The following is a 21,460-nucleotide window of genomic DNA, read 5'->3' on the forward strand; positions in this document are numbered from 1 at the left end:
TCCTCTCTCCCACCACCTGCACTGAGTCGAGGGGGCAACCTAGGACAGAGCTGGCCTTCCTGACCAGCTTGTCGAGTCTCTTCCCTTCCGCCGCTGAGATGCTGCTGCTCCAGCAGACCACCCCATAGAAAATGGCTGATGCAACCACCATGTTGTAGAAAGTCCTTATGAGTGCCCCCTGCACTCCAAAGGACCTGAGTCTCCTTAGCAGATAAAGTCTGCTCTGGCCCTTTCTGTATAGCGCATCGGTGTTTTCGGTTCAGTCCAATTTATTGTTGAGGTAGACACCCAGGTACTTATAAGAATCCATCCTCTCGATGTCCATTCCCTGGATGTTCACCGGTGTCGAGGGGACCTGGCTACGCCTGCAGAAATCTACCACCATCTCCTTTACAGGCACATAATGCAGTCAATGGCTGCTTACAGTTTTGACAAGCCTACAATGCTGACAGATTTCAGAATCCCAGATCCCACCATTTCCCGACTGAATTCAAAGCATATGGAAGTATTTTGCCATGAGTCAAAACAAAGTCAAAACAGAGTGCCCAGATGACCTCCCTGATGCTGTGGCGAGCAGCAGATTGGGGACATGGCGAGATCGGCTTCAGCCACTTGTGATTGGGGGGGGGGGGGGGGGGGGTTAAGGTTCAAAGTATCCTTCACCTGCATAGAGACAGCAGTCCAAGCAGGAGATCACCACTGACAGATCGCAGACCTCAGCCTGCCCTCAGTGATGAGAAATTTGAAAACACCCCAGTCGTCAAAAATATTTGCATTGGAACATTATAGGTGTGATGGTTGACTTGGGAATTTCCATGGGAGTAGGTTCTTCACTGATGGGCAGTCTCTTCCTCCTGTCCCAACGTCACTGGTTACCAACCCAATGGTAATCATTGCCTTAACAACACCTCTAGTAATGAAGTAGCACTTTTGAGGCAACAGTTGCCTGAGTATCTCGGTAGCTAAAATGCCAGAGCAAGCACCCACAGTCAAACACACTCTGGACTTAGAATGTGCTTGAACAGCCTGCAGCTGTCTCTGCAGCTGCCCACTCAGGTCCCTTGATGTCTGCCTAATTGTGACCACAAATAGCGAGGAAACTACTAAAACAGTGCAAAGTGCTGCGGGCTGCACTGCAGCTGTTCTTTGATGAACTCAAATTTATGTCAGGAAGGCTGAAGCTGGACAGCATTACTGGGCTGCTCGGAGCTGGGACAACAAATTACCACTTCCAATTTTGTGAAGGGTGTGAGTTAAACTTGAAATATTTCCTAAAGTGTTCTGCTCCTGGTAAAATAATGATTTTGTCTGATAAATATCAGGTTCTAGGTTTATGATAAATAGTAATTTGATGCCATCTAGTGGGTAGAAACTGCATAACTGCACTAAAGTGCTGTTGCATTAGAGTTGTTGTGATCGAGTGGTACAGCAGCGAAACAGGACCATTGGCCACCAGTTCCATGCCGACTATTTTGCCTATCTACAGAAATCCTATTTGCCGCTTTAGAATCTTATTCTTTTACCCCTTGTCTATTTAAGTGTCCGTCCAATGACCCTAGAATGTGAACCTGAATGAAGTGCTAAATTTGACAACCACAAAAATGTGCATGGGGTCACTGTGTTCCTTTAATCTAAGAAGAGGATATCCCTCATTCCACACTAATTCTGTCCTATTTTTTCCCTGGCCAGCATCATCAGAGATCCACCCGTTCTTTTAGGAAGGCGATGAGGAGAAATTTCTAGTCTGCCTTTTATTAAATCAAATAATTATTCATTTCTTACACTGCACTGTAACTTTTATTTGTGTATTTTATATCATATCATATCATATCATATATATACAGCCGGAAACAGGCCTTTTCGGCCCTCCAAGTCCGTGCCGCCCAGTGATCCCCGTACATTAACACTCTCCTACACCCACTAGGGACAATTTTTACATTTACCCAGCCAATTAACCTACATACCTGTACGTCTTTGGATACCTGACTTATTCTATTTTAGTATGTTTTTATTTTCTATTCTCTTTAATGACTGTTTTTAATTGCTCTTTAATGTTTTATTTAAAGCACTTTGGATTGTCTTGTTGCTGAAATGTGCTATATAAATAAACTTGTCTTGCCAAGCCTAGTCAGAGGGTGATGAATCTGTGGAATTCTTTGCCACAGAAGGCTGTAGAGGCCGTCAGTGGATATTTTTATGGCAGAGATAGAAAGATTTTTGATTGGTACAGGTGCCAGAGGCTATGGGGAGAAGGCAGGAGAATGGGGTTAGGAATGAGAGATAGATCAGCCATGATTGAATGCTAGAGTAGAATTGATGGACTGAATGGCCTAATTCTACTAATGACCTTATGACCTTATGGCACCATCCTGGCCATACTCTCTTTTCACTTCTGCCATAGGTCCCTGAAAATATATATATATATAAGTAAGTATATGTACACACATAACACTGCCCCCAGGTCTATGTAGTTCAGTGCTTACATGGAGGTTGTAGTGTTTAGTAGCCTGATGCTTGTTGGGAAGAAGCTGCTCCTTATAAGGTCATATGTAATAGGAGCAGAATTAGGCCAGTCGGCCCATCAAGTCTACTCTTCCTTTCAATCATGGCTGATCTATCTCTCCCTCCTCACTCCATTCTCCTGCCTTCTCCCCATAATCCCTGACACCCATACTAATCAAGAACCTATCTATCTCTGCCTTAAAAATATCTATTGATGGCCTCCACAGTCTTCTGTGGAAAATAATTCCACAGATTCACCACCCTCTGACTAAAGAAATTCCTCCTCATCTTCCGAAAGGAACGTCCTTTAATTCTGAGGCTATCACCTCTGGTCCTAGACTCTCCCCCTCGAGGAAACATCCTGTCTTCATCCACTCTATCCAAGCCACTCTATCCTCAACCTGGACATTACAGATTTTAGGGTCCTACACCTTCTTCCCGATGGCAGAAGTGAAATGAGAGTGGTGCCAGGAAGGTGTGGGCTTTTGATGATGCTTGCTGCCATTCTGAGGCAGCGACTCCGGTAGATCCCTTCGATGGTGGGGAGATCAATACTCATGATGGACTGTGTAATGTTTATCACTCTTTGCAATCTCCTTCATTCCTGGGTGTTGGATTTGCTGAACCAAGCCATAATGCAACCAGTCAATATTTTCTGTACTGTACACCTGTAGAAGTTCAAGAGCGTATGCATCGACATACCAAATTTTCCTCAGTCTTCTGAGGAAGTAGAGGCGTTGATGGGCTTTTGTGCTCGTGATGCCACTGAAGGAAGAGGCACCAACTATTATTCAATGCTTTATGGTGGAATCCAAAGTTAACAATGGATTTGTCCCAGCATTCATGCTGGAAAGGAAGGGTTTTAAAATCTCATCTTCCATATGGGCAAATGTAACTTCTGGACTAAGTCTACAACTGCAGGTAACTTGGTCCCTCAGTCCATAACAGTCATAGATTCATACAGCACAGGAACAGGCTGTTCAGCCCAACTTGTTCATGCCAACCAAGATGCCTCATCTAAGCCAGTCCCATTTGCCCGCATTTTGCCCATATCCCTCTAAACCTTTCCCATCCATGTACCTGTCCAAGTGTAATTTAAATGTTATCCCCTCATAGTACCTGCCTCAACTATCTCTTGTGGCAGCTTGTTCCATATACTCACAACCTTCTGAGTGAAAAAGTTGCCCCTCAGGTTGCTATTAAATCTTTCCCCTCTCGCCTAGATCATTTTTGGAATACAACTAATATGTTATGGCAGAACTACCTGGACCTGGATTTTGCTCAGATGTCGTTCATCTAAGTTCTGACTGCTTTGTCATAGCTTTGGAGAGATTCTTGATGGCATTCCAGCAATCTGTCCTCTAACAGATTACAGTGATTACTTAAGAGCCTCCAAGAAAAGTAGCGGCAGTTCAACGGAGCACAAATCTGTTCTCAAGATAGCAGTGTGTTTGATGAGACCATAGCCACCCCACCAACGTCATAGCCATCCTGCTAGTTCTTTTCAGGTCACAAAAGATGCAGTCTGAAGCCTGAACTGATCAAATTCCTATTCCACGTCCATCCAAAATATCCTATACTAAACATTAAGCTTCCACCACAGGAGAGACATGATGTCCAAGCATTAGGACAAGCAAGGGAACATGAAAGACTGGCATTGAGGGTAATCACAAAAATGATTAGCTTACATTGATAGATTATTTATCATGCTTTGATTATAAATTTCATTTGTACCATGTATTTTATGCTGACATTTGATATTGATACTCTGGCTAAAGAAATTCCTCATCTTCATTCTAAAAGAGCATCCTTTTATTCTGAGGCTGTGTCCTCTAGTCCTAGACTCTCCCACTACTGGAAACGTGTTTTGCTCTAATTATAAAGGACCTGATGAGACCGTACTAGAATATTGTGTACTGTTTGCTCTCCCCACATAAGGAAGAGTCTGCCTGCAATAGAGGGAGTCACCTGACTATTTCCTGGTCGGAGGAGTATGTCGTATGAAGAGAGATTAATAGTCTAGAGAGTGTAGAAGAATGAGAGATTATTTCACTGATTGATGATTGATTGATCATTCTCATTGATGAGGCATAATGTGAAGTGTATTTCCAGCATTTTCTGGTTTTGTTTTACATTCCCAAAATCAGAAGTTTTTTTGATTTACATGGAGCACTGCTGGTAATAACACAGGGTCATTAAGAAAGGCTGTTTTCTTGAAAATCTGCATGCATGCGGACGCACACATACACAACAGTCACTCAAAAAGAACAGGTCAAATATGTGCAAATAATTGATAACAATCACAGGCCGCTGCCAGGTTTTAAAATCCCAAACCCTTATACCGTTCAGTGAAAGTGGATTAGTGAAGTCTAAACAGGCCTATCCTAAAATTGTACATAACAACATTGGTTTAATGGAGTTGTTAACACAATAGCTTTATTTGCAACATATACCTCACACAGCAAAAAAAATCAAAACCAAAACAAACAAGACAGACAGATACATCGCCAATCGTTTACAATGTCATATATCTTTCATCTATTCTGGTTATATGGTGCTTTATTGTTACATGTGCACTGCACAATGAAATGTGCACACGTGCAAGCTTAGATGTGTAGCCTGCTCCAAAGACTGGTCAAAGATAATGTTCTTGCTGTTATTAAAATGTCATATTTTTGGACATGCAACTCAAGCAGCATCAAAACTCATTTGCTTTGTTGGAAAACGATTTGGATCAGAATGCTTCATTGAACAATGTTGGGGGACATGCGTTGCATGTCTATGAAATGTGATGCGGAATTCTGTGCGATGCCAAAGAACAAAAGCACACTCATCTGACCTCCCAGTGCTCTGCTGAACTCAGTGATGGAGTACTGCACATCTGGCCCCTCAGCTTTATGCAGAGATGGTGGGGCACACCACCCATTGATGGAAAATTAAGTGCAGATAATGTCTAGTTTTTTTTAAATTTAACTTAATTTTAATGTGTTTTTATTAATTTATAATATTTATGTTTAAAAATACAGTTTCTCAAGAAAAATGATTTTATTTTTTTAATTATTTAAACCGTTTTGAACTGTTTATTAAATATCTCAGATCATTAGAGACACAAAATCACATCGAAGTAGTGAGCTGCTGAATGACCATTGGCTGATCTGGGGATGGGCCACATGGTCTCCATCTTATGGAATCATGACAATAACAAATCTCTCAGGGCTCTGTCAATCTCTCAATGGACCACAGGGCTTCCAAATGTGCAATTACAGGACATTGTGGGGAGTGAATGCAGGAGTTGGCAGAATCCAACCTGATTTGCTGAGCATTTCCACCATTTATTTGCTTTTATTTTAGGCTCACTATGTTCACAGTTTCAATGTGGTCATTTAGACTAATGTGGTCAAATCAGGAGCATATGATTCTTATTTTCTCTCTCAACTACAAAATGCAAATGGATCTATAAACACCCCTCAAATCGTCTGGCAACCAGATGTGGGTGAAATTGCAGAGAGCAAAAAATTGTCAATTCCCTTCCTTGAGCCATTCACATCCGTGTTTCCAATGGATTGCCAACATCTGTCCCACATCTAATGATATCACATGTCACACAGAATATTCTCTACCCTCTTAATCCAACCAGTTAATAAGTACCAATGAGAAATGACCCCTTTATCATGACTACATAAATGTTGTTAGTTAGCTAAGTTCCTATCCATGCCAAATCCTGTTTGCCTTTATCCCATGAAGTAACTGTTACGTGGCATCTTGTCAAAAAACTTCTGTTCCCCCCTTATCAACTCTTTTTGTTTCACTGTCAAAAGACTCTAGAAAATTTGTCAAAATCATTTCATTTTCATAAAACCATATTGATTCTGCTTGATCATAATTCTCCATATGTCCTGCCATTACCTTCTTAATAAAGCAATCAAGCATTTTTCCAATGACAGATGTTAGGTTAAGTGGCCTCGTTCATGACACTGGCAGACCAAATTATTATTAGAGCAACAGAACTAACTGCAGGCTGCTTAAACATCTTCCATAGTTCAGTGTGGTTAAACTAACTGTATTAAGTGGTCTCTAGAGCCAATATTCAGTGGGTGTCTTGAAAGTTCTTTGGCAAAGTCACTGAAAGTAAGCATGCTGGTACAGCGGGCAGTGAAGAAAGCTAATGGCAAGACGATTTGAGTTTAGGAGCAAGGAGGTCCTACTGCAGTTGCACAGGGCCCTGGTGAGACTGCACCTGGAGCATTGTGAACAATTTTGGTCTCCTAATTTGAGGAAGGACATTATTGCTATTGAGGGAGTGCAGCGTAGGTTCACCAGGTTAATTCCCGGGATGGCGGGACTGACATATGATGAAAGAATGGGTCGACTGGGCTTGTATTCACTGGAATTTAGAAGGATGAGAGGGAATCTTATAGAAACATGTAAAATTCTTAAAGGATTGGACAGGCTAGATGCAGGAAAATGTTCCCGATGTTGGGGGAGTCCAGAACTAGGGGTCACAGTTTAAGAAAAAGGGGTAGGCCATTTAGGACTGAGATAAGGAAAAACTTCTTCACCTAGAGAGTTGTGAATCTGTGTAATTCTCTGCCACAGAAGGCAGAGAAGGCCAATTCACTGGATGTTTTCAAGAGAGAGTTAGATTTAGCTCTTAGGGCTAAAGGAATCAAGGGAGATGGGGAAAAAGCAGGAACGGGGTACTGATTTTAGATGATCAGCCATGATCATATTGAATGGCGGTGCTGGCTCGAAATGCCGAATGGCATCTATTTATCTGTTTTCTGTATTTTTATTACGCTAACAATTCCGAGCCAAATGAGGGGGCATGAGATCTCAGGGCACAAAGCAATGAAGTGTTCATCGGGGGTGAGGTTTGTCCCAGCATTCGGAGCCAATACATCCCACACGGACTTCTTTATTGGAACAATACACATGCTCAGGTTGTTCAAGCCTTTCATAGTTGAGATATGTGAAATGCTGTGAAAAGCCCAGAGGCCATGCTTAAAACTGTTATCGGTTGGGAGGTCAAGGTCACATTGATTCAACCTCCTCACCACAAGATCCTTCCAAGTGGCTACAGCTAATGTCTGTCAAGTCTCTGGGTGCCTTTACCCAGAATAACGACAGAGGCTCAATCACTGACTTCATTCAAGATAGAGAGCATTCGATTTATAGTTTTGAAAGAAATCAAGGGATATGGGGTGAGTGCAAAACTGTGGGACACTGAGATAAGCGTCGTCAAGCACTTTGTTGAATTGCCTGTGGTTGTCATGGGAAGAGTGCTCTTAAGACCTGACACCGTTCTCAGATTGTTGGAAACTGTATTTGACAGGGTCCAGAGTTACATTGGATCTGCTGGAGGTATCATTCTGGATGTAAATTGCCATAATGTAGTTTCTAATGTATTTTTGGCCCATTTCATATTTTCCTGAGGATTCCAACTGGATGCACCCAGCACATGTTTAGTGCACCAAAAAGTTGGGAAATGCAGATTCCAGTCATGCGTTCCTCTAATTTGAAGGTTTATTCACCAAAAGATTTAAAAGCATTGGCATCAGTCTTATTCAATCGATTTTAATTCATTGGAACTGCATCCTGTACCTAGAATTTTTTTTTACTATCCCGATCAATTGGAACACTTTACAGGCCAATTGAACAACATCATAGAATCAGTTTTTGGCTGTTGTTTGAAAAGCAAATTTTGTTTTAGATTTAATTTTAACCAATGGATTCTTAAAGAGAATGATAGTTATTAGAGAATAAAATCTCCCTGCAGTTACAAAAGGGTACCACAATTATTATTTATTTAAAAGTATGCTCTCTAATAGGTTTGATCTCCAGTATTTGTGACTGGAATATCGGAATCCAGCAGTTATTAGCAGAAAAAGAAGCTTTGCAGAATTGCTAGGAATTAATAAGGGGATACAGTTGCAATTCAGTGATTAGGTATGTCTGCACTACAGTTACTGGATGATATTACAGTCCTGTGGTTATCAGAGGGTACAGTATGTCACAGCTATCTAGCCATAGAGATTACAGTAGCCTAGTATTGAATAATTGTCAGTTCTCAATTTTGTTTAAGTTGCATCAGATTCTGTTGTCAGGTGATTTGGTAATGACAGTTAATAAGTGGAGGCTTTCTGGTACCAAGCTTGCATTTGTTGTCCATCTCATAATTTTACTGCCAATTCTTCCAGACACCTGGTGGCTTCAAATTAAACAGTCCAGTGCTCACAATCCAAGAAGATTACAATAACTGTAGTTGTATGGATAATAGCAAGGTTAACTTTGCATTGGAATTCTATTTCTAATGGAGATGAAGAGCAAGCATTAGTTGCTGATATCCCTCATTTCATGATGTAATGGTTCAGGTTGCCTTTGAGCCATGGTAATGTTAATTAAAATATAGATGCTCCAACATACTTCCGCTTGCTTCCATATTTTCTGCAAAGGAGTAAAAATATTCACGTAATTTCTAATTCAAAAACTATCAAATTGCAAAACAGCTAAGAAATATGCATAGTAATTTAAATATATGGAAAATGTCAGCAGATTAATTGCAAATGGAAAACACAGCTCAATACCACCAACAAAGATGACATGGTGATTTTCAGGGGCTTGCATTATTTTTGCAATGATTTTATTATGACAATAGGTCCTTGCTATAGGCATTTTAGCAGCATTGCAAAAGGGGATCAGTGAAAGCAGGTAAACCTTCATGGCATCTATATACTAAAATTCTCGTTTGTTTGTTTGTTCCTGAACTACAGCCAAAACGGTACACGATAGCACAACAATTGTAGGCCCACCTGACTCACCATCGTCCATTTGGTGCTAATGGAGAAATTTCATTGAAATCGGTGTTATATTTTTAAAGTTATTCACATTTTAAAGTTTAAATCTATCTCCTCGGGAGGGAGGGGGTGGGAGGGAGGAGGATAAGGGTGGCTAAGAGGGATGGAGTCGGGGGAGGGGGAGGGGAAAGGGGGGAGGGGGAGGGGAGGATGGAGGGGGAGGGAGGGAGGGAGGGGGGCAGGGGGGGAGATGGGGAGGAGAGGGTGCTGCACCAATGCAGGAAAGGTTTGGGCCCAAAGGGTCCACTTGGTCTAGTATGTACTAAGGTACTGAATGACCCCTTTGTGGAATGGAGTACCAGCTACATGCACAACATATCCAGTACAATCTCAAAAGCATGCAGAGAAGATTTATGAGGATGTTACCAGGACTCAAGGGCCTGAGCTACAGAGGAGGTTTGGCAAGCTAGGACTTTATTCCTTTGAGTGGAGGAGACTCTGGAGTGATCTTGCAGAAGTGTATAAAATTATGAGGGCCATAGACAGGGGAAGGCACAGAATATTTTTCTCAGGGTAGGGCAATCAGGAACTAGGTGGAATAGATTTAAGGTGAGGGGGTAAAATTTAATAGGAAACTAAGGTGCAATTTTTTCACCTGGTGGATGGTGGGCATATAGACCGATCTGCCAGAGGAAGTTGTTGAGGCAGGTACAATAACGACATTTAACATTCATGAACGACATAGGTAGGGTGGACTGTCTAAACCTTTTTTTCAGGGTGGAAATGTCAAAGACTAGAGGGCATAGCTTTAAGGGGTAAAGTTTAAAGGATATATGGGGGCAAGTTTTTTACATAGAGTTTGGTGGATGCCTGCAAAGTGTTGCTAGGGATGGTGGTGGCGGAAGCAGACGCAATAGTGGCTTTTAGGAGACCTTTGGATAGGCACATGTAGGTACATTGATCAGAAGGGTATGGATCACACAAGTAGTTGAGACTAGTTTAGCTTGGCATTATGTTCGGGAGAGATATTGTGGACTGAAGAATCTTTTCCTGTACTGTACTTTTCCACGTTCTCTGTTCAATGTTCAAAAAGTCATTTGGGTTAGTGCATGGATAGGAAAGTTTTGAAGGGATATGTGCCATCCACAGGAAACTGGGACTAGCTTAGATGGGGTATCTTGATCAGCATGGATGAGGTGGGCTGAAGGGCTTGTGTCCTTGCTGTATGTCTCTATAAGCACAGAATGGAAGTGAAACAATAGCTTGGCAAAAATAAATGCTACCATTTAAAATCTATGAAACAACCAGCAAAGTGTCTCTTCAGCAGATAACATGTGATGCTCTGGCCATGCAGGAAGTATTCTGGGTATTGGGTAACTCTTCACCCCTTGATTCTTCCGTAGTAAGGGTGCCTGTGGCTATGGGGAGAAGGCAGGAGAATGGCGTTGAGAGGGAAAGATAGATCGAAAGGCGCAGTAGACTTGATGGGCCGAATGGCCTCATTCTGCTCCGATCACTTATGAACCCTAAGATTTCCAAAGCATTTGCCTGAAATAGGGATTAGGTTCTTTATAAATTCATCTCCCGTGAACTATATGCTCTATATGTTGTGTTGATTTTACGCAAGCATTTTTAGAAACACCTTAAAACATTTCTAAAGGTGCGGCCGTTAAAAGTCAAACTTGGAAAGATAATGTAACTTTCTTTGGAAATCAATTTAGGAAAAAGCCACTAATCAAGAGATTCAAAAGTATAATCTTCCGAATGATGCTACTTTATGAATAGACTAGAGTTTAGACCTGGCTGTCAGCACAGGATTAACCGATCTGTTATTGTGGGGCACTCAGGAACCTTTGAATTGGCCACATTTCTAATGCAGTCTCACTACACTTCGGTTGTAATGGGTCAGTTTAATCTTGATGCACAATTCGTTATGGTTTTGACTAGGTCAAGAAGGGGTTTCGGTGAGTTAGGTTCTAATTTCAACTCCATCACTCTCAAGCAAAGCACGATGGAGTAAGATGAGAAAATCCAAGGATATGCCCCATCTCTTGCCAATGACTTAGCAGTTATTGACTTTCCATCATGGATCACCTTCTTCAGTCAGGCATCACTTTCTTTAGTCAGAAGTTGGTGAATCTGTGGAATTCTTTGCCAAAGAAGGCTGTGGAGGCCAAGTCTGTGGATATATTTAAGGCAGAGATAGAGAAATTCTTGATTAGCACGGGTGTCAGAGGTTATGGGGAGAAGTAAGGAGAAGGGGGTTAGGAGGGAGAGATAGATCAGCCATGATTGATTGGCGGAATGGACTTGATGGGCCAAATGGCCTAATTCTGCTCCCATCACTTCTGATCATATGATCTTATGGATGTTTAGATCCCTAGTCTAAATGAATTATTCCCACTTACTTACATGGAACTGGGTTAAACATTTCTATGCCGGGCTCCATTTTCAGTGGATTCGACCAGCTCTTCTGTGGTCCTTCAGAAGAATTGAGAAATAATTAGAATGGAAAGGACTACTAGTCAAACTTAATAATAAAATTTCTGCAAAAACATTGTACTTACAAGTTGTTTGGAAAGATTTTATCTTCGGTGTCAATATTCATTTGACAATATGTTTACATGAGAGAGAAAATAATAAAATAGAGTTACATATAGCAAATTACCTTGAGCAATGATCCAAAAATAAAGTGTGTCAAGGTTACACGTATGGAAAAGATTTTAACAAAGATTGCACAACTTCCTAATTAAAATAGATTTCAGCTATTCTGCACTGCCACGGCGTGTGATTAGGATGAGAAAAAGATACTTTCAGTACTGTAATTCTCACTGGGAGTCAAGCGACAAAAGATTTAGTGAAGTCATTGGAGTTCGTGCTTCTGTCCCACTCTAAATCGACTCCAAAGTTCCCTTTGTGCCTTTGCCACCTCCAGAATAAATGATTCAAGTAAAAACCAAAAAAAAATCATGCTGGTGCCAATCAGCAAGTCTAGCTGCACTCCTGGAGACAGAAGGTGAGTTAATATTTTGTCCGAAGGTCACTCACCTGAAACGTTAACTCTGTTTCTCTCTTCACAGCTGTTGACCAGCTAACTGTTATCCAGTCAGCTATTATCTACTTCATTTTTAGGTTTCCACAGTCTGCATTATTTTGCTTTAGACTGTTCAGATGTTGTGCTTGACCTCATTAAACAACAGCTCCCCCAGAACTGCCACCCATTTTCTATTCTGCATCATGTATTGTCATGTTCAAGGTCTCAGTGCCTCATAACTATGGTTACCATTGGATTTAGAAGTCTTCCTCTTGTACCTCTCTAATACTTCTACTCCACCAGATGATTTGATTGTATTCATGTATGGAATGATTTGACTGGATCGCACAAACATTTTTCACTCTGTCACGGTACATGCGACAATAATAAACCAAAACCAATCTGTTTTTTAATTGGCAGTTTGATTCCAAGTGAACATTTTATCCAAATTACCACTGAGGATGTTTTGTAAAGTTAGATGTCCCTCTCTTAAATCTGAGATGTGATAAATCTGTGAACATTTTTCCTAAAATGCATTTCCACTAACTTCATGTGGTATTGTGAAGAGGTCCTATATGGTACCAACTGAACAAGCACCTACTCTTGCCTAAGTTCGGTAAGGTATTTCAGTAATATTGTTGGTGGAATGGTTTAGGTTTAGGTTCATTATTGTCACTGTGCCTCGGTACAGTGAAAAGTGTTGTTTTGCTTGCTATCCAAACAGGTCATCTATATTATGCATGAATATAATCAAGTTCACCTCAAGTACAATAGATGGGGCAAAGGGGAAGATACAAAGTGCAGAATTCTGTTCTTGGCATTGTAGCGCATCAGTTCCATAGACTATGGCTATTGCATTAATGTGGTTGGTCCATGACAGATCGTTGGTAATATTAATGCCAAGGAACTTGAAGATCTCAACCATTTCCACTTCCTCACCATTGATGCTGACTGGGGCATGTACTCCATCTTGCTTCCTGAAGTCGATAATCAGCTCCTTCATATTGGTGACATTGAGAGAGAGGTTATTGAACTGACACCATGTCACTAAGTTCTCTATCTCCTCACCGTACCCTGTCTCATCATTGTTTGCGATTCGGCCCACGACAGTGGTGTCATCTGCAAACGTTATATGTGGAGTTAGAGCCAAATTTGGCTGTACCATTGCAAGTGTATAGAGAGTACAGTAGGAGACTGAGAATGCATCCTTTCAGGACCTTGGTGAGAATTATTGTGGAGAAGGTGTCGTCATCTGTCCTATTTTTGTGGTGCATTTTTCAGATGGGATATCAACCAAAAATTCTCCCAAATTATTGTTTAAGAACTGGAGAGTTATTTATTGCCTGGGGTTCTGCCCAATGTTCTCCCCTCAATCGACATCTTGTAAGAAAGCAGTTATCTCGATGTTATCACATTACAATTTGTGGGAGCTTGCCGTTCTTAAGTTGGTTGTAGTGCTTACTACATTACAACTGTGAATACATTAACTGCAAAGTGCTTTGAATGTTTTGAAACCATCTTGAAAGCTGATAAAACAAATGTCTTTCATATTCCACAGGTTTACAGATACTCAGTTTGACGTGTTAACTGGAAATGATAGCTACAAAAAGTGACCATCACAGTTTTGAATAAAAGTTAAAATGCAAAAAGATTAAATTCTTACCAATGGGTTCTTCCTTCTGCTTCATCTTTCTTTCACAAGCCAGAATGACAATAACTAGCACAAGTACCTCACCAACAATGCACAGGAAAGGGACAATAGCTGCAGTTAGGCCATGGACTTTCAGGTAGATCCGTAGTGTACTGTCTCCCACTGCATAGCGTGCACTGCAGGTGTAGTAAGCAGTGTTATCCATCATGATACTTTTTATTGAAAGTGTTGATTTGTTGACATTACTATGGATGTAAAATTCTTCCGTTTCATTACTCAGTATCTGGATGGATTTAAAAAAAAAGCCTTTTTAAGCATTTGCATGTCATAATATCAAAAAGCATGGCAACAGGTTCTTCAGCCCAACTCGTCTATACGGACAGAGATGACCATCCATGCACATTATGCATAACTATTTGGTCCATAACACTCTAAACCTTTTAAATTCATGTATCGGTACGTTATTTTAAGCATGGCAATTGTATCTGCCTCTCCAGCATTCACTCATAGCTTATTCCATATGCCCACCATCCTCTCCCTGAGGCCCCTTTGAAATCTTTTCCCTCTCATCTTAACTCTGTCCAAGATAGACGCAAAATGCTGGAGTAACTCAGCGGGACAGGCAGCATCTCTGGAGAGAAGGAATGGGTGGTGTTTCGGGTCGAGACCTTTCTTCAGACCCGAAATGGCACCCATTTCTTCTCTCCAGAGATGCTGCCCGTCCCACTGAGTTACTCCAGCATTTTGTGCTATATCTTCGATTTAAACCAGTAAATGCAGTTCTTTCCTACACATTAAATATATGTCACCCCTGAGCTTAAACCTAGACCGCGGGATAGTCAGTAGCGCCAAGTCAGCCGACCTGAGAAGATTTTTGATATGGGGGGGGGGGGGACAGGGTGTGAACAGAAGCACAGTAGAAGTGGGAGCTGACAGTCAGCATCGGCTGAGGTGAGGAAGTAAGTCTAGGAAGTCTCATCTAGAGAGGCATTATTTAATCTTGCTTGTCTTGGGAGTAGCCAGCAATGACACTCCTTAGACCCCAATACACTAATTCTCCTCACAATATTCCAAGGGAACATTCCACGAGCAATGGCATATTTTGCCGTGCACCTTATGCACGGGGGGGTGGGGGTGGGGGCAAGCCCGTTTAGGGCTTTGTATGTGAATAGGAGGAGCTTGAAGTTGATTCTGTACCGTACTGGGAGCCAGTGGAGAGAGGCCAGAATCGGGGTGATGTGGTCCCTTTTACGGGTACCCGGCAGAAGTCTCGCTGCAGCGTTTTGGACCAATTGCAGGCGGGACAGGGATGATTGGCTGATCCCAGGGAGTTGCAGTAGTCTCGGCGGGAGCCTATTGTAACGTTAGCTAACATTCTTTGCTGCAGCGCCAATTGTAGTGAACACTCCACAAACGTACTAAGCATGTTAACAACATTTTCATCCAAATCATTGACGTATAAGACAAACACAAGCACAGCACCGATCCCTGTGGCACACTACTGGTCACAGACATCCAATCTGAAAAGGAATCCTGAAAAGGAACCCTCCACTACCCTCATCAATGTATGCATGGTGTTTGTAACATTAAAGCAACTGGTAAACACACATAGAATAACTCCTTGCTCACGTCCTGTTATAAGAAATTAATCTATTTACCATTTTTAATTCAAGTATAGGATTTTCACCTTGTTGGCAAGGCTGCCATTAAACGTCCAGCCCTGGTTGCCCTTTTAAAAGGACAGTGTGACTTCTTGTAACGATCTTTTCAACAGACTTCATTAAAGGGAGCAGGGCAAGCTGAATTGTGGAACTTGCATAAAATGATTAAATCATATCCAGCACAAATTCCATGGATAATTGGTATGACCATCCAGAGAAAATGGTCATTTATTCTAATTCTTCTACAATCTGTTGATCTTGAAATAGTAACTCTGAAATAATACATCTAACTTTATTATCCAGATTGATTTCAGTAACTCTTTCCCCACAGGCTACAGGACTCCTCCCCTGAGGTACTGCCTCTTGCGAAAGTATTCTATGGCAACCTGTTATTCCATGGCATCATTGTGCAGGAATGGTGCCATTGGAGCCAAGCCTAATCTAATCTTTGTCTTTTATCATAAGAATATATAAATAATAGCAGGGCCACTACTACCCCACAAGCCTGTCCTCCCACTCAGAAGATCTTTGACTTCATCTGCACTTTCTTGCCATTGCCCCCAGTCTTAGATTCCATTAAGTCTAAAAGTCTATCAAACTTATTCTTAAATATAACCAGTTGTCGAGCACCCACAGTTCTCTTCATTACATCTATATATTACTACAACTCTCATCTTCTATGTATGTATGTATGTATGTTCCCGAAATACAGCCATAATGGTGCACGATAGTACAACAATTTTAAGGGCACCTTACTCACCACTCGCCTGCGGTGTGCAGTATTAAGTTTAGTTATATTTTAAAAGCAATTCACTTTATAAACTTGAATAAACTTTACACAGTGAATGGGGCAAGTCATTTTGATCTAATACTTCTATGTTCAGCGTTACAATGGAAACCCAACGGGTCATGTATGAAATCGCCATTTTGAGATTGCCATTTTGATCTAATACGGCGTCACAACGGGTGAGGGTTGCCAGGCCCGGTGGCACCGTGCCTGCGCAGCAACGCTGGGAGGTCCAAGCGTGCCCCGCACCTGACCTTCCTCTCGTGGTGCAGCGTGGCGGCAGAGAAGGTCAAAGAAGATGGCCACCATTAGGACGAACATGGCGCAGCGCCTTGCAACCGCTCTCTTACTGCTGGCCGCCGCGATGCCCACTCGGGGCCGGGGTGAGTGGCTCCCTTTCCCCTTTCCGCTCCCCTCTCGCCCGCCCCCGGCCCCGGGGGAGACTCCCCGGCCACTACAGCCTCAGATATACCCTGGGATCTTGCTGTGCACTTTTGGAGTGGGGGAGGGGAGGGTGCTAGACCAATGCAGGAGAGGTTTTGACCCAATGGGTCCACGGATCATCTAGTCTCTTTTAAAACCAGAAGCAGACTGTTTTAATGTACATTTGACTCTGTTCAAAACATTTTTAATTTTAATCTCTGGCACAATCTATTTTTGGGAGCCATAATTGAGCCCAATATATCTGCTTTAATTTCGAAGCATTAAAGTTAAATTGGTGCTGAAAATGGAGATGAATAAGCAAAGGGCACAGTTCAGGCCTGAAGAATCAGAAAATAACTTGAAACAATTGTGTTTGGACACATTTTAAGGACATAAAACAGAGATGGCAAAGGGATTATTGACCTGAACTTAAATATGAGTGATTTTTCTAATCCCGTTCCTCTGCAATGGATTTAGGGATGAAACTCTAAAGTGAGTTCTTAAGAGCACTTAAAACCGGCTCTTAAGTGCTGATTTTAAAATATGGATCTCCTTAGAATTACAGAAATAACCAAAAGCATTTTAATCAGAGCAGGTGCACGTGGTAGAATGAAGATCATTTTCCACAAACAAGGACAATTAAATGGCCTGTATTTGATCCAACAGCTGCAGCATTGATCATTTTGCATGTGAGCCCTGTGCTGCAGACTTCATGAGGAACACAAGAATACAGTCGGAACTAAAGAGTGGGAGCAGGGTGTGAACGGAAGCACAGTAGAAGTGGGAGCTGACAGTCAGCATCGGCTGAGGTGAGGAAGTAAGTCTAGGAAGTCTCAACTAGAGAGGCATTATTTAATCTTGCTTGTCTTGGGAGTAGCCAGCAATGACACTCCTTAGACCCCAATACACTAATTCTCCTCACAATATTCCAAGGGAACATTCCACGAGCAATGGCATATTTTGCCGCACACCTTATGCTAATATTGCACCAGAAGCACGATTGTGAATTGTAACTGACCAAAAATTCAGGAACAACACATTCACCTTGCATTGCAGAAAAATCATTGATTTTCAGACATAAACCACTATCTGTCCATATTTCTACAGCCTGTGGAAAAAAAATCCAGAGGCCAATCCCATAATTCTACACAATAAAAATCAGACATGCAACTTGATACTTCATAATTCAATATAATTAAAATATTTTAAAATACTTTTAACATCAAAAATACAGTAACATTTGCAGATGTACCAGTGCCCCAAGTTCGATCCTGACCTCTAGTGGATTTGGACCATGTGGGCTTCCTTTGGGTGCTGCAGTTTCCTCCCATGTCCCAGATGCATGCAGGTTAATTGCCAATGAGGGTTGTCCCTAGTGTGCAAGTGAGTACTGATATCTGGGGGAAGTTGATGAGAATGTGGATGAGAAATTAAAAAAGGGATTAATGTAGAATGAGAGTCAATGGATTGTGGATGGTCAGTGTCGAACTGTAGGCCAACAGGCCTCTTCCTATGCTGTGTCAATCAATGACTTTATGACTCTGTGACAATTGCTAGTCTTAGTCATTTATTTTACAGACCAAGAGTTTATTTATAGATTAATAGGTTATTGGGAGAAGGCAAGAAAATGGGGTTAGGAGGGAGAGATAGATCAGCCATGATTGAATGGCGGAGTAGACTTGATGGGCCAAATGGCCTAATTCTGCCCCAACCATTTATGATCTTACAATTTAAATGTAATATTTCTTGCCTTCATATTGAATTACATTCTACATTCTATTAATAATCAATTGAGATTTTCCTTACCACTTTGCTGCTTTGGGCTTCCTTCAACCAAATCCAGTCGAGTGGAGCATACTGACCACTTTCGCAAGTTAAATTAACTTGGTCGCCACTTGAACGTGTTAGACTCACACTCTTGGCCCAAATAGGAGGAACTGAGGACAAACGAACAGACCAGTACATAGGTTATTATAGGACCTGGACTAAAGCAACACACAGAATTAGTCACTCGTGTAGATGATTTGCCCAGCAGTTCATTAAGAGCCATTTCCTTGTGGTCTTACTTTAATAGCAAATGGATTAGTGCTTCACAAACTTGGTACATCCCAAAATGTTTGGCAGTCGATCAATTCTTTTTTTCTTCAACATAATCCATTGGAAATGTATGAATGTAACAGGTAAGTTATGCACAATATATACCTAGAAAAAAAACAAAATGCTAAAGGGTAGATCTTCTGATTTTACTGACGTTGAGTGTGGCAGAAAAAAATACCTGGGACACTAGGGATTATTCTAGAGACATAAGCCACTGCAGATGCTGGAATCTTGTGTAGAACAGAAAGTGCTGAAGCAACAAAACTCCACCACCCCCCCCCCCCCCCCACCTGTTTTTCCCCTCTCTTCCCTGTGCCCCACATGATGGATATGGGTGCTTCCGTAAATAAGGGTACCAACCTGTGACATGGGTGGCCAAATTTGAAAGTTATTAAATCGTAATGAAATACCAGGATTAAAAATGGGCTTACCTATCTATGATCCTTTTGAGCTAATTTGAGATCAAAATCAACCAAAATTTGACCAAGATGTAATACTTTCAAAATTTGGGGAAAAGACAAGAAAAGAAAATTATTTATAAAACATATAAGACTTATGGGACATTTAATGATTTCGAGGCTCCCTTACAAAAGGTTGGGACCTAACCCACCACTTGGCCCGTAGTTCACGCCAGGGACATCAGAATTGCGTTGTTTGAATTTTTTGTTAAATCACGATGAGTGCAAAAAAAACATGTTACAGTGCGATAAATAGCATTGACTATGGAAGGGACAGCAAAATGAGACATCGCAAAAATAGGTGAGCAAACTAGATTTTTATTTCATGATTTTAAGTTCTATTCATTACTAAGTATTTCAATGGAAAACTTAAACACAAAATATAAACAATAAAAAAAGAAACAATAAATATAAAAACAGTTACTCTGCTTTTAATGACCAAATTGACACTGCTACTCAAGTTCTGCTGCAAAAACTCTGGGCATCAAAAAACCATCTAATTGGGTGATAAATGATTTAAATAAATCATAAACATAACCAGAATTTGGTTTATATAATTTAATTGCAAAATTAATGTAATCTTTCTGATACAAAATTAGCCTAAGGAATTGATGAAATCCTGCTCGAAAAATGTCACAAAAAAAGGGAAGAAAACACAGGGACATATCTGATATTTTTCTTTGTAAAAACAGATTTATGTATTTTTGCTTCATCTCATTATTTTGGCTGTACACCATGATCTATGCTACTTAAAATACAGGATATGAAACAATGGGAATATTACATAATAAACAGGAAAATAACCTGGAAGTTTGGAGACCTTCAGTTTCACGACTGAGTGCTGCATTTACGGAAACACCCATATCCATTTCTCCCTCTCCCTTTACTTCCTTCCCTTCCATCTATTGTCCTTCCACTGGCTTCATATTTCACACTTGTTCTCTCATAAAACATAGAACATAGGACAGTACACGACTGAAATGTGCCCATTGGCACAGAATGATTGTGCTCAACATGATGCCGTTAAACAGATGTCATCCGCCTGCACATAATCCATACCTCTATATTCCCTGCACTTATGTGCCTATCTAAAGCCTCTTAAATGCCTCCACCACCATCACCGCTGCCAAGGGTCTCCAGGCCCCCACCATACTCTCCATTAAACGTTCCTCCTCTCACCTTATAGCTATGGCCTCAAGCGATGGACATTTCCACCCTGGGAAAGAGGTTCTGACCGTCTATCCTATCTATGCCTCTCAAAATGTTATATACTTTTATCATCTCCCGTCGACCACCAGCGTCCCAGAGAAAACAGCCTGTAGCATTGTGACCTGGTGAGTCCTAAGGCACTGCTAGGTCAAGCAAAAAAGTTAAGTTAGTTAATCGTGGTTGACTTTGTACCACAAACTGTGGGTCTTAACCAGGGCTTGCAGTAAGATCCATCATTGTATAATTGACATATTAAGTATGAACTGAGAACTGAAAAAACCTATTACACCATTGAAACTTCTAATAGATGCAGATATATCAAAATATTTATTTAAACTAAAAAATATGCAGATGAATAGAGCTAGGAAGGCAAAAGCTTGGAAAACCCAGATTAAGAGCAAGCATTTGTAAATATTGGGAAGCTCTCTTTTATAACAGTTACAAAACTCACTTTGAACTTCAAACCTGCCTTCCGTTTTTGGGTCTGTGTCAAAGATACAAGAATAGTTTCCAGCATCACTGCCTTTCTGAAAATCAAACCTGCAATCACAAACCATGACAGTTACTCACGTTAAAACCCCTAATTATTGTTACGCACAAGATATTTCTCCTACTCTTACAATGTAATAGTTAAGTGTATGAGCAAGAAAGAAATCTAAGGAAATGGTGGCCTGATATAATACATAACCACATTTGAAAGATGCTTATGTAAGCATAAGCTGTTGGGTTGAATTTTCTATTTCCATGCCATAATATTATAAATTAATATACCTATACAATAAGTGTACAATTTACTGAGGGATATCCAATCTAGATATGATTGGCTGTATGGCATACAAATATT

At 41.0% G+C, this 21,460-nt stretch overlaps 1 protein-coding gene across 1 annotated transcript in view; it reads right to left on the reverse strand.

Moving 5' to 3' along the window:
• Positions 1 to 4,911: 4,911 nt before the first annotated feature.
• Positions 4,912 to 21,460, reverse strand: part of LOC144592185 (basigin-like) — a 38,179-nt gene continuing 21,630 nt past the window's right edge. Inside the window, exons 4-9 of the mRNA XM_078396661.1 lie at positions 21,068 to 21,156; positions 18,659 to 18,789; positions 13,994 to 14,264; positions 11,864 to 11,885; positions 11,709 to 11,777; positions 4,912 to 8,946 (exon numbers count right to left, since the gene is read on the reverse strand). Coding sequence (XP_078252787.1) covers positions 11,720 to 11,777; positions 11,864 to 11,885; positions 13,994 to 14,264; positions 18,659 to 18,789; positions 21,068 to 21,156 — 571 coding nt within the window. The 3' untranslated portion in view covers positions 4,912 to 8,946; positions 11,709 to 11,719. The remainder of the gene's footprint in view (positions 8,947 to 11,708; positions 11,778 to 11,863; positions 11,886 to 13,993; positions 14,265 to 18,658; positions 18,790 to 21,067; positions 21,157 to 21,460) is intronic.

The sequence above is a fragment of the Rhinoraja longicauda genome, chromosome 1 (genome assembly GCF_053455715.1).
Source record: "Rhinoraja longicauda isolate Sanriku21f chromosome 1, sRhiLon1.1, whole genome shotgun sequence".
NCBI lineage: Eukaryota > Metazoa > Chordata > Chondrichthyes > Rajiformes > Arhynchobatidae > Rhinoraja > Rhinoraja longicauda.